The 13,311-nt window shown below is 34.1% G+C and overlaps 1 protein-coding gene across 1 annotated transcript; it reads right to left on the reverse strand.

Annotated features, from left to right (window-relative positions):
• Positions 1–2,794: 2,794 nt before the first annotated feature.
• On the reverse strand, positions 2,795–9,679 carry LOC149538934 (malate dehydrogenase, mitochondrial-like). Its single transcript, XM_089800322.1, has 7 exons — positions 9,276–9,679; positions 7,929–8,102; positions 6,913–7,081; positions 6,694–6,755; positions 6,397–6,524; positions 4,004–4,121; positions 2,795–3,359 (listed from the first exon to the last, which is right to left on the reverse strand). Exons 1-7 carry the CDS (start codon positions 9,513–9,515, stop codon positions 3,219–3,221), a joined length of 1,032 nt encoding a protein of 343 aa, XP_089656448.1. The 5' UTR covers positions 9,516–9,679; the 3' UTR covers positions 2,795–3,218.
• Positions 9,680–13,311: the final 3,632 nt, after the last annotated feature.

Genomic DNA, 13,311 nt, shown 5'->3' on the forward strand with positions numbered 1-13,311 from the left:
TATTTGACTTTTTCAACATTTTGTCATTTAGATAGGGTTTGGGTTGGGTTAAGATGTAGGTTCAATTTAAAGTTGGGTCGATTAGGGTTAGCATTTGGATTCATGTACATTTATATATTAAATATGATATTATTATTTAGGGTTGGTCTTAAATAATAACCATAATCCTAAAAAATAACTAAAACAATAATCTTGACCCTAATACTTACTATAATTCCAACCTTAATGATAACCCTTATCCTTTTGCTAGCCAAAATGTAAACCTATTGCTAACACTAGCCATTATATAAATTGTAACCATGATATAAACACTAACCATGATATAAATTCTAACCCTAATTATAATCCTAATCAAATTAATTTGTTCAGTGTGTTATGCACAATCCCAGTACTAGTAGCTACTAGCTAATATACTCTTTATTTATAATACGCCCATTAAAAATATTCAACACCTCAATGCATCTCAACATTTTATAGATATAGAGTATATTAGCTCATTTTAGTTTTAAATTGTAAATTGTTTTAATAAAGAAAAAGGCTTAAATAAAAGGTAGAAATTTCTTTTTTTTTTAATATTCAAAATGAAAATGCCACATTAAACATATACTGTCAAGATAGAAATTTAGAAACTAGTATAGATATTTTAAATAAATCTATCTAAAAATGTTGATAGATATCAATTATAAAATACTTAAAATTTATTTTAACTAGTATAGATATTTTAAATAAATCTATCTAAAAATGTTGATAGATATCAATTATAAAATACTTAAAATTTATTTTAACTAGTATAGATATTTTAAATAAATCTATCTAAAAATGTTGATAGATATCAATTATAAAATACTTAAAATTTATTCTTATAATTTTAGCAAATCATTTTTTATTTTTATGTGGCATTTATGAAATTATTTTGTAAAATATATTATGTTTACAACAAATATTGAAATTTTGACATGCAGATGATTATCAAATTTTAGCTCAAAAATAATTGTTAATATTAACACACTCCCACCATCATAATCCACCCTTTCTGCCATTGTAGAATGCCTATCGACATTAAATATACATTTCTTAAAGTTATATCATTTTTCTTATTAAAAAATTGAATCGTTGCGAAAGAAGGATCCACTACGCTTTTTTAAAGCACATCTGAATCCTAATTTATCAAGAAACCCTATTTATACAAATGATCCAACAATGAATAAATATAGAAGAATCATGTAGAGAAGCCTCAATTTTGCCCCATTTTTTTTAAAATATTGGCATGACGAATGAAGTGATTGTGATATTGCTATTAGGATTTAATTGTGTGATTTTGAGTCAAACTCATTGACCCACATTTCATGAGTAGTGATTCAACATGAATCCATCTCTCATGAGAATAAATGGAACACTTAGCACTCTATGATTTTGAGTCAAACTCATTGACCCACATTTCATGAGTAGTGATTCAACATGAATCCATCTCTCATGAGAATAAATGGAACACTTAGCACTCATTGGATCAGTGCTAAGTGTTCCATTTATTCTCATGAGAGCTGGATTCATGTTGAATTACTACTCATGAAATGTGGGTCAATGAGTTTGACTCAAAATCACACAATTAAATCTTGATAGCAATATCACAATTTGACCTGCTATGGAAATTATCTCCTACTTATCGAATGAAGTGATTCCAAAAAATATTTTCACTCTAGACACAAGGTATGAAGGCATAACGAATGAAGTGATTAAGGCATGACGAATGAAAGGATTCCAATAGCCATAATAAAAAAAGGTAATCTGATGGCATCTATATTTTACCCAATATATCAACCACCCTGAAGGATACGTTGATTTTTCTACCGCAGCTTAACATTTGTTTTAAGATTTACATCCAATAAGAATCGAAATCTATTGGAGTTGCCAACAATTCGTGATGCGTTATAGAACGGAACAGGAAGCTTTAATTGCTTACACATTAGTATAGTTCTTATTGCAGGCAAGTTCGATATTTCGAATCTATAACACAATGAGAACATCATTACATATACAGCAGCGTATCAATAACATCAGAACATGCTCCATCCTCCTCAAGACACAAAATGGTCATAACCAGCCTTCATATTATTTTATATAGCCATATTAAAGTCCAGAAATGCATGCCGTTTGTTATTCTGAGAAAAAATCGGCTCAGGCATCAATTATTTTACACAATAGTTCTTGTTATAAATATACAAACAAGAATATAGCAGAAAGTTCATCTCACCTCAAGTAGACTAACCATTCCAAAAGGTGCCAACCTTATTAATACACACCGATGCAAATGGAATATGCAAGCTTTAAACTTCCTTCGATGCAGTTCATGTTTGTCAAATAAGGAATGTACATTTGACACGGAACACAACAAAAGCACATCCAACAGAGATAATTCATTCTCTAATTCTAATCATGACAAAAGGCACCTACCCTCTTTCCCCACTTCTTCACTACAGCATGTTGATTCGGATCTCTATGCTGAGAGCTATAACCAGATTGATACTAGTTCTTGTATACTTCAAATGTAACCAATCAAACAAGTTTCGGGCAACCTTGCGAGATTATATATATTTCTGAGTCAATCTTTGTAGGATTACCTCTATTTCTGAATATAGTTCAGTATCATTCAGTGATCCAAGTTGCTTTATATTTTGTAATCCATACATTTTAATTTCCTTATGGTCTAAGCTGAACTTGAAGACCAAATTCACTGATTAATAAAATTATTCCTATAACCAAAAAGAGGCAAAAAGAACATTGTAAAACCAGCAAATGAGAAAAGGAAACTTTATTTAGGACAATGAAAAAGCCCTTTTAATCAGGCATAAACATGCCTAGCTGATGGAATAGCCGTGCAAGAGGGGATTATTTCTTCGTAAAGATCTAAATGTTTTAAGATGTAAAGGCTCTTGCATACTCGAGCTAATTAATTAACCGAAGGCGCATAAAGAAATGAAAATCATGAAGATCACTGGAAGGAACTCAGCTTCCTAAATGTACCAAAAAGAAGTTATAGCTAGCACATTCCACAGCTCCTGGGATGGATGTGCAACCACATTATTTCATCAAAAATATCTAAATGTCTAAGGGATAAAGAACTCTTGGATCAAATAAATGACAATGAAAATTGTTGGAAGGGTCAGATTCCCTAAACATAGCAAAAGGGCATTGCCAACACGCTGTGAAGCTAGCCATCCTCAGTTCTCACTTGCAAATTTAATACCCTTTTCGATAGAAGTCTTCAGCTCTGGTTTCAAGAGCTCTAATCCCTGTTTCTCATACTCTGACAGAGAACCTAAGCCCAAAACTTCTTCCAGCCCATTTACCCCCAACCTTACCTGCACAGGTAATCCTCAGATTAGTGGATATGCTTATACATTACACAGCTTGGATGCTAAAAAATTGTTTCAACCTAGAAAAATAATACACAATTGAATGTAGAGGACACGTCAAGAAATATTTGAAGCAGAATCTGATTTTCAATAAAGTTCTTAAAATTGAAGTGAACCCCTCACCCTGGGAAATTCAAAGGGTACTTCAGACCCTATGGGGCATAGCAATAACAATCAACTTCCCAGGGTTTACTTGGGTATCAAAACTTACATATTCGCAACAGAGACTACAAGACTTAAAGATATTTCCAGCATATTCAGAAATCAAAATTTCAAAACTATTTGAATGTTATAGCTAATCCAAAATCCAAACAATGGTGTGTGTGTACAAAACATCAGGCCTTGGTAGCTTTAAAATTAAGGCCATCATTAAGTATTACCATAAAGATTTTGTACCAATAAATTCCTTTCAAGAAAGTTATTGTTCAATAAATCTTGTTTCTACCCGAATCTAAGATTAATTAAAAAGGCTGAAAGATTTTGCATCTAATTTTTGATACTCCTATAAAACAAATAAAAGTTTATAATCCGGCACACTTCACTCCAAAGGAAACCATGATTGCCACTAAATCCTCAATAAGAGCACTAACCTTGGAGGCAAAGAAAGGCAATTCAGTGACAGTTGACTGCACATAGGAACACTCAACAATATTTGGTTCCCCATTAAGACCTTTCAGGCAAGCATTAGCAAAGAGAGCTCCAGCATAACTGCAAAACCAAGATAGACCACCATTATCAAGATGCAATACTACCAATTTATTGAACATGTTAATGCCAAACTAATACAATTACAGGTACCAAATCAAACCTTCAATTGTAAATTATGAGGGTTGAACATGAGATTAATTACAAATCAGTCACTTGGATACTATTTAGAGGCATTACTACCTTTAGATGCATGATGCGCTGACTACACAAACAATCTCCAAAAGAACAGTGCTTATAGAGTTGTCATCCAAAACATTTTTCATATATTGTTGGAAAAGTGCTGTTCTCTCCAGCAACTCATCTCATCTCAATTTTCTACAGGCTCTATAAAGCTCTGCTTATTGAATTAAAATATCTATGTTACCCCGAGTTTCCGAGACGGGGGGACGAGGAAACAGGTTTCCGGAACGGTATTTTTTGTGGCTGAAATAGGGGACGGCAGGGGACGGCTATATATATATATATTGTTGAAAGACATTTTTAGCTAGCCGATTTTATAGCTGACCTGAGCAACTTAATTTGGTGCTGCGTTTCAGCACCTTTGTAACTAATTGCACCAGGATTTGAAACCTTCATTTTGGGCCATTATAACTTGGCCATCATTTCAAAGACGACTTTGCATGTTTGATATGTGTAAACCCTATATTTATGTTTTTTGGACAGCAGACTTCTGGGCAAGTCGAGTATCAAAATCTGCATATCCATCTCTATTTTATCTCAGAAATAGTAAGGAAGGTTGTATTTCAAAACTGAAATTTCCAGGGCAGATATTAAGATTATTGTATGTTTCTAAACTCAGAATATAATCTAAAAAACTGTGTTTAGTTGATAAACTCAAATCTGATTCTGACATAATATCTGAGCTGTAATTGACGTATTTGAATGCAAATAAATATTCAGAATGTTTGTGCCCTAGTTTATAATATTTGTTATCTTTTCCTAGCATCCCTATTTGAAGATATTACACTATAACAGCTTCAAAAGATGAAACTTTAGCATAAATATTTAGCTAATCATGAATAACAGCTACGTAAAGTAGAATGTGAAATGTTTTCTCTATTGTACCCTTGAGAAAACAATAAAAGTATTGTATATTAACAATTTAATAGTGAACTTTTCTGGACAGATACTAAGATTATTGTTTGTTTCTAAACTCGGATTACTGTTATGTTTTTAAATATTTAACTAATCATGAACAACAGCTAGGTACAGTGTGATTTAATATTTTCTCTATTACACCCCAGGGGAAAACAATAAAAAATTGCATATCACTAGTACTGTTTTTTTAAAGTTGAATTTTATTTTAAAATTGGAAACTTCAAGCAGTCCCTAGGACGGATAGGAAACAGCTACGGAGTCCCGGGAACGGTCAACACCATCTGGAAACACGTTGACCGTTTCCGAATTTTTGGGGACGGGTTTCCGATTTTTTTGCTTGGGTGGGGATGGCTTGGAAACGTTTCTGGCCGTCCCCAAGTCCCCAAAACGGGGACGGTTTCCGAAACTCAAGGCTTAGGGCAGGAAACGCGTTTCCGGGTAACATAGTAAAATATCCACATACACAAAAATATGCTTTTAATATAGATACTTCAAGCTAGAAAACCTACTTCACGGATTATATTTGAGAAATAAGAAAAAAAAAACTGAGATACAAGCAGAAAGTGAAGAAAAACATTCAGGCCTAGACTTTAGTGGCCCAAAATCAACGAAGCAGTGCCAAGCTACTGCATGTGACAAGTAACATGGCCAGCAGTGTCTTCGCTCTTTGTTGGCAGAAAGTTTTAAGATCTTTCAAAATTGTATGATGCCAAATTCCTGATTTTCAAACCCATAACCCTTCTAATGGTATGCACTTTGACACAATCAGTACCACTGCTGTAGACAGGAAAAGACATTTGACAGAGTTTGTGGAGCAAAACTGAATAAAATTTGAGCTAGGTATAGGTCAGAAACAGGCAGTAATACTGTCTAATAAATTAAAAGGCAAAACTGTTTGAATATCAAGAAATGCATTGAGAAAAGAAAACAGTTTCCAAATCCCAACCACCTTATAGGGTACCAAAGAGGCTATGGACAGACAGTTTCACCCACAACATATTCTTGATCGGTAAGAAACTCACCAAACGCTAATAGCTTATCTAAGATCTTTCTTCCTCTATAATTGAATGGCATATCAAGAATAAATGTACAGTCAAGGTCAAGATTTGCAAACACATAAAAAAAAAAAATTTAAATGATAGATACTGCCTTGTAATACAAAAGAATATGAACTTACGCCATAGACAATGTTGCTGAGCCTTTGCCTGCTTTTGCTTCAACAACTTCAGTTCCACCATCCTGAGTACGCTTTGTCAAGGCTTTAATATCCTCCTCACTCAAAGTAGAGTTAGGTTTAGGTGTTGCCTAAGAAAGACAACAAAAGAAAGACATCAGTTCCCTTCTGGAGTTTATTTGTTCTTAAGAACAATGTTCAAATTGTTCTCATCCGTAAATTGATAAGTCAACATCCAAGCTCTGAAAAATCAAACGAACATCAAATGATGAACACTCAGGTTTCCTAAAGATCATTTACCTGTGAAAAAAGAGGAAGAATTGTAATACCAGCATGTCCACCAACAACAGGCACATCAACACCTAAAAGCCCAACAAAACAATTGATATCAAACATTCTAATAAAAGTTGAGACTTTATGAAAATAAAAGATAATTTAAATGACATTTCTAGCACAGCTTAAAAAGAACATACTAGAAGTATCTTCCTTCAACTGGCTAAAATTAAAAATCCAATATACCTTCAACAGGAACCCCTGCCTTTCCAGCATAAAAAGTCTTTGCACGGACAACATCAAGAGTAGTCACACCAAAGAGTTTCTTTTCATCGTAGGTACCAGCCTTCTTAAAAACTTCGGAAGCAATTGGAACAGTAGAATTTACAGGATTGCTGATCATATTGACTAATGCCTGCCATAAACACAATGTTCCCACATAAAACAACCCAAATTTCCCAATCATTATATCATATCAAAAATAAATAAATATCCAAACATAAAACAAGTATATAAGTCCAGATTCCACAATTCAAGAGCATGTACTAATCAGCATAACCCTCCAAAAACAGCTTGCGAAAAGATATAAAACACATCATTCCATGGGCAAAAGCACACTTCACACTTTGTAACATCACTGCAAATACAATTTCTCAAATTCCTCAAACATTGATAGCATGCATTTTATACATTTTTTCTATCATAAAAATGATAGTAATGGAACCGAATAAGTATATACACTCAATTCAGACTGCAAATTTCAAACATTAATTCCAATTAACACAGAAGTGCAAAAATGATTCACAAGAAAGAGCAAAGAAAATAGCATCATATACTTTCAAGGATAGAATTCAAGATAAAACTTAACCAGATGCAGACTCACACTGCTTAAAAATGTTTCCAACACATAAAATCATAATCGTTTCACCCAAGTTGGATAAAATTGCACACTCCTACATACTAAGGTGTGTTCCAGGCATCAACGCTACAGAGGAAATAAGACAATTAGCTTTGTTCATGGGACACAAAAATTTATATTTTGATATAGAACACAACCAACTGCAGAGGGCACCATATACTCATTGCTCCAGTAGATTAAACCGCCACATTTAAGGCCAACATATTGGGGTATATATTGATTGCTTATAGATACTTATTTTAAATAAAATATGGAAGGCACTTGCCGAAGGATATCAGATAAGAAGAGTGCAAATGATAAGAATTTCAAACAAAACACTTAACCAAAGATTGTTACAACTTACCCCTGGGCAATATTTTGCAATTGCACTGCAAAGGTTTTTAACAATTCCTGCATTGATATTAAAGAGATCATCACGGGTCATGCCAGGCTTCCGAGGCACACCAGCAGGAATTATCACAACATCTGCATTTTCCAATGCTTTGCCAAGTTGTTCCTCGCCCATATATCCTGCAACCTGAAGCCACACACGCATTATCATCAGCTACATGCGAAATTAAAAATACTAAAGAGCCCGTAGATGAGAGATCACTGCCACTTCCTTCCTAACATTTTCAAACATTTTCAATATTTACAGTCCAACCAGATTGAGACTCAGAAGCAATTAGATCAAAAAACTCAAGGTAGAATAGTTTTCTATGTAAATGCCTCCGCATAAGTAGATCCATTAGGGTGAACAATGTACTAATTGTATAAAAGGTAATAAAAGTTGAATAGAGCTCAAAATGCAATTAATTGTCACAAGATTGACAGTGGTGATTAAACAAGTATTCTGACCACAAAACCTCGAGGTTCTCATTTTTCGCCCATACATAGCAATTCAAATTTATGTTTTTTGGGTATCATTGTGATTGACTGTGATAAGAAACGTTATATCGCTTGGGCTATCCATCACCCACACTATTAGGCTCCCCCAATCTGTCAAAGGAAAAGAAACCAATGTGTAGACTCCAGGGTGCACCCTTTCAAATGAGGGCGCCAGAGACAATGAATTAGGGCATGACAGTGGGTCGATAAGATTTCGGCAATTTCTTATCTCACTAGAAGATGTGGGTAGGATCCTCCTCCCTGAACCATAATGTCGAGGTGTCTAGAATGAAATATTTACGTGGGTCAGCATCCAGTTACGGAATTTGCTAAAAGGCATGTGTCTATCAAAAACCATTCATAAAATACCAGCCAAGAGCCAGGGAATTGCATATTTATATGGCAACCTAGGAAATGTTGGCCGATTTCCACAAGAGCGTAATCTTCGAGATATATAGCACAGAAGCTAAAACAGATCCCGACCACTTGTTGCTTCAATAATAAGATCCAGATTTGAGGGGTAAGATAACAGTGATTTTTTTGTAACTTCGCATCAAACAGTTTTAGTACCTAAATACAGGTGTCAAAGATAGAAGATCAAAACAGCCAATGGCAGAAGCAAAATCCGACCCAGTCAGACATTGAGCGAGGGCTGGTGGGTAATTAGATTGTCTATCGCAATAAAATGTCTATCGCAATAAAACCCTACAAATCAAGGATATCCATCCAAAAACAAACCCAAGAAACCTTGCTAGACTAAAACTATGTCAAATCAAGCTCACAGAGGACAACGAAAAAAGTGTTAAAAATATATAAAACCCACCTCAGCTCGTGTATTGACATGGCTGACATCGGCAGCGACCCCGGGGGTTCCAGCAATATCGTAAAGAGACAACTGAGATACATAGGGATTGAGTTTCATTAGCAGGGACAATGGCTGCCCTATGCCTCCTGCAGCACCTAACACAACCACCTTGCGTGGCGGTAGTGCTCCACTTGAATAGTTCCTTGAAGATGCTCTTCTCATTGAAGCTCCCAGTACCCTCTGCATCGCAGACCTCATTTTCGCGCAAGGTTAATTCAAACAACAGAAAATTAACAAATCACGCAGATGAAAAAATGACAACCCAGGTGATACAGATTAGAACCCAGATGAAATAAATTGAGATCAAAAGCACCCGATTGCTCCCAATACACAGCCGAGATCAATCTGAATAGCTGATGTATATAATTTGTCAAGAAGAACCGATATATATTGTCGGGTTTATGGAATCGAAGCTGCGGCGAAAAACCCTATGCACAAAAGTTAGTTTGACTATCATATATGTTTTGCTTTTTGAGTTAAATGAATTTTTTTTTTAACTAATTTTAGTTTTGTATGGACATTTTGTGGGGCTTTTGGGTTATGAGTTCTTGAAAAATTTAAGGAGATATTTTTAGATAAAAAATAATATTTTTATTTAGAATTTTATTAAATTTTTATTAGACATTAATAATTTTAGATGACAAATTGTATGTTAATAATAAAATATAGAATTCTTTTCTTTTCTTTTTTTTCTTTTTTTAAATTGGAAAAGGTTGAAGTCTAATGCCTTATATTAATAAATGAATTTTATAGGCGGACATTTTAGGGAAGACCTGTCCGTTCATACATACTGCCACCATATACCATTGGTGGTTTGTTTAAACCAATGTAGCTGGCAGTCTTGTTAATTGTGGGCTTTCTAATCACGATTTTCGTCTCCCATTACGATTGGTAATAATCAATAAATGCAAATCTCCTTCTAAATCTTGTTTACTGACCATATTTATTTGGAAATCTTATACCTATAAATCTTTATATATCCTAACATATCTTTTGATGATCTGTAGAATCTAATCACTTCACCGACTATGTAACCCTTCTATAAATAACCTCCTAGAACAGTGGTGGAAATATCTGTGAATAGTGTAAACATTTTGAACATGAGCTGGAATGTTGAGAATCGAAGTTGTTTGTGAGTTGTTGTTGTCATCTAGGTAACTTTAGGAATCTATAACCAATTTCTAATTTTTAACATAGAAATTAATATTTCTAAATCTTTGTCACATGCATATGGTATTTTATTAGCTCTAGAGATTCAATTTTTTAGATATCCTTGGATTTAATCATCAGCTATATGGGTTTTCTCCTAGTTCATCCTTTATTAAATACCTGTTGTTGTAATTTGGTAAATTTATTTTGCATGCATCTACCATTTCATTCACTGGAATTATTCATGGCAAGACACAATTTGTGCATAAATTCTAAGTGAGTGACTTGGGATATTCTCAATTTACTTGAACCAGGTTTTTGTTCACTCACTCTAGCTTCACCATCAAACTTGTACATAGCAGTCTTTTCCCTACTATCTCCAAGTGATAAAGGGTAAACACGACTAGCTAAGGAGCATCCAAGTTAGGTTGTTGTGGTACTATATTCCAAAACATTTTTGGCCCCAGATTAGTTTTTTGATTGTCTAAGCTATGCAACTTGAGGAGTAATTTGACCCGTTGCATTCAACTATGTAGACTCCAGTTTGGTATAGTGAGACAAGATAGTTTACCTATAGATGAAAAATTGAGAAGATGTCCATTTTGCCTTACAAATTTCTAGGAAACCTTCCCACGTCGCTGAGAAGATATATGTGTTTTCCCAAAAAATATTTACCCTCAATCGATAACAATAACACTTGTACTTTGAATCTCACAGAAACCCACCATGAACATTTCTCCCACTTTCTTATTTGGCATTTTTTGGTATCATTTGAATGTTAAGAGCTACTCTATTCTGGTTGATGTTGATCAGCCACATTCGGTCCTCTTTGACAACAATGACTATTTGGAGATTGGTATCCTCTTACATGATGCTTCTCTTGAAATTTGTAGGAAGAGACCTACTAGACATTTGTAGCAAATGTTGAATCTAGTCTAGAAGGATAAGACCTTCCTCTTCCCCAATTATGAAAGGAAATTCGAGCCCTTGGCCACCATAGGTGTTTGATGCGAAATTTCTTTTGCATTAAGTGTAGTGATAATAAAAGATGTAAGGTCATCTAGACTTGTCCCATTCAATTCAGGAGTGCATGAGGGCTTTCTTCATTTCCCCCTTCTCAACAACTGCAATATGCACACCAATCATCCTGTTGATAGAAAAGTTTGCACAATCTTGCTGCTGTTCTGCACAACATACCACTCCTAGCTGCTATAATCCTACAACGTGTATGAATCCCACACTATAAATTGTAATTTGCAATCAATTACATAAAAAGAATAACATTTTAATTGGGTGTCATATATAGATTATTGAAATCTTTACGATTTTGTCTGCTAGTGAAACCCAAATAAGTTTTAACTAGTCCAGAAATTTGGCCTATTTGTCATTTGAAGGGAATGTTGCATCAAGAAAGCTTTAGAAGTGCAAATTAGCATTTGAGTCACAAGCCTTCTCCCATCTTAACTAGGAAGCGAATTAAAATAAATCTACAGCTCAAGTAAACACTTTTTCTTGGTTTCATAATAGATGTAGCCATGGGACAAAATGTTTCAAAGATGTTTTGGTTTGTTCCTAGAGGTAATATTCTTAGTAGTTATCTATAACTGTTCGATTATTCAATAGGCTAGGGGCATGTTATGCACAGAATTATTAAACGTGTTTGGTTTGGTTCTCTCTTGCATTATGTTTCAACTGGCCACTCCTGGTTGCTATAATCCTGCAACATGTATGAATCCCACACTATAAATTGTAATTTCCAATCAATTACATAAAAAGAATAACATTTTAATTGGGTGTTAGATATAGATTATTGAAATCTTTAGGATTTTGTTTGCCAGTGAAACCCAGATAAGTTTTAACCAATCCGAAAATTTGGCTTGTTTGTCATTTGAAGGGAATCTTACATCAAGAAAGCTTTAGAAGTGCAGATTAGCATTTGAGTCACAAGCCTTCTCCCATCTTAACTAGGAAGAAAATTAAAATAAATCTATAGCTCATGTAAACACTTTTTCTCAGTTTCATAATAGATGCAGCCATGGCACAAAATGTTATAGAGATGTTTTGGTTTGTTCCTGGAGGTAATATTCTTAGTAGTTTTCTTTAACGTTGAAGCTTATAACTTATTCCCTAAAAGGAATTCATACTTTCTATAGTCTAGTCCACCCATTTTCTATGCACTTTAAGCCTTGATTTTAAACAAAAAATAAAATTCACATGCTTTGCTTCAAATTATTCAGCTGGGACCTCATTCAGAGATACCACTTTGCCCCAAAAAAAGGATAACATTTATATTACTATTATTCAAAGTTAAAGCCACTTTTTATTTGAGAAAGCCCCATATAGACAATGATGCTCTACTCTACTTTATCAACCCAATACATTATAATATACTTGTGTATAAACCTGATCTACATTCCTCTTTTTTTTAAGAATTCAATCTTGCAAAGATGATTGTGCAAGCTCAGTACATTGGGTATGCACTAAGTTTGTTGGAGGTTGAGCTTATCAACAAGCTTGAATTGCAATCCAATCCTTACTTAAGATGTTTGAAAACTAAGAAGAAGTTGTGCATTGCCATGTTTCATGAGTTTCTTGAACCTTTTCTTGCAACAGGTGTAGAAAGCCAATTTTTTCCCTCTGTAGTTTCATATACCTTGCAGTAGGTTAAACCTTAATAATTTATTGATTGTCTTAGTCAGATATTAGCGTCTAAACCTTTGGCTTGGCTTCCTATCACTGTTACCAGCTTCGTTGTCAATTTTTTTACTCTCTTTTATTATGAAATATTTCTAGAATATCATATATTGAAATTAGAACTTTATTACATTTGATTGATTTTGTGGGT

The sequence above is a fragment of the Cupressus sempervirens genome, chromosome 9, assembly GCF_028749045.1.
Source record: "Cupressus sempervirens isolate cs-2001-9-10 chromosome 9, ASM2874904v1, whole genome shotgun sequence".
In the NCBI taxonomy this organism is placed as follows: domain Eukaryota; kingdom Viridiplantae; phylum Streptophyta; class Pinopsida; order Cupressales; family Cupressaceae; genus Cupressus; species Cupressus sempervirens.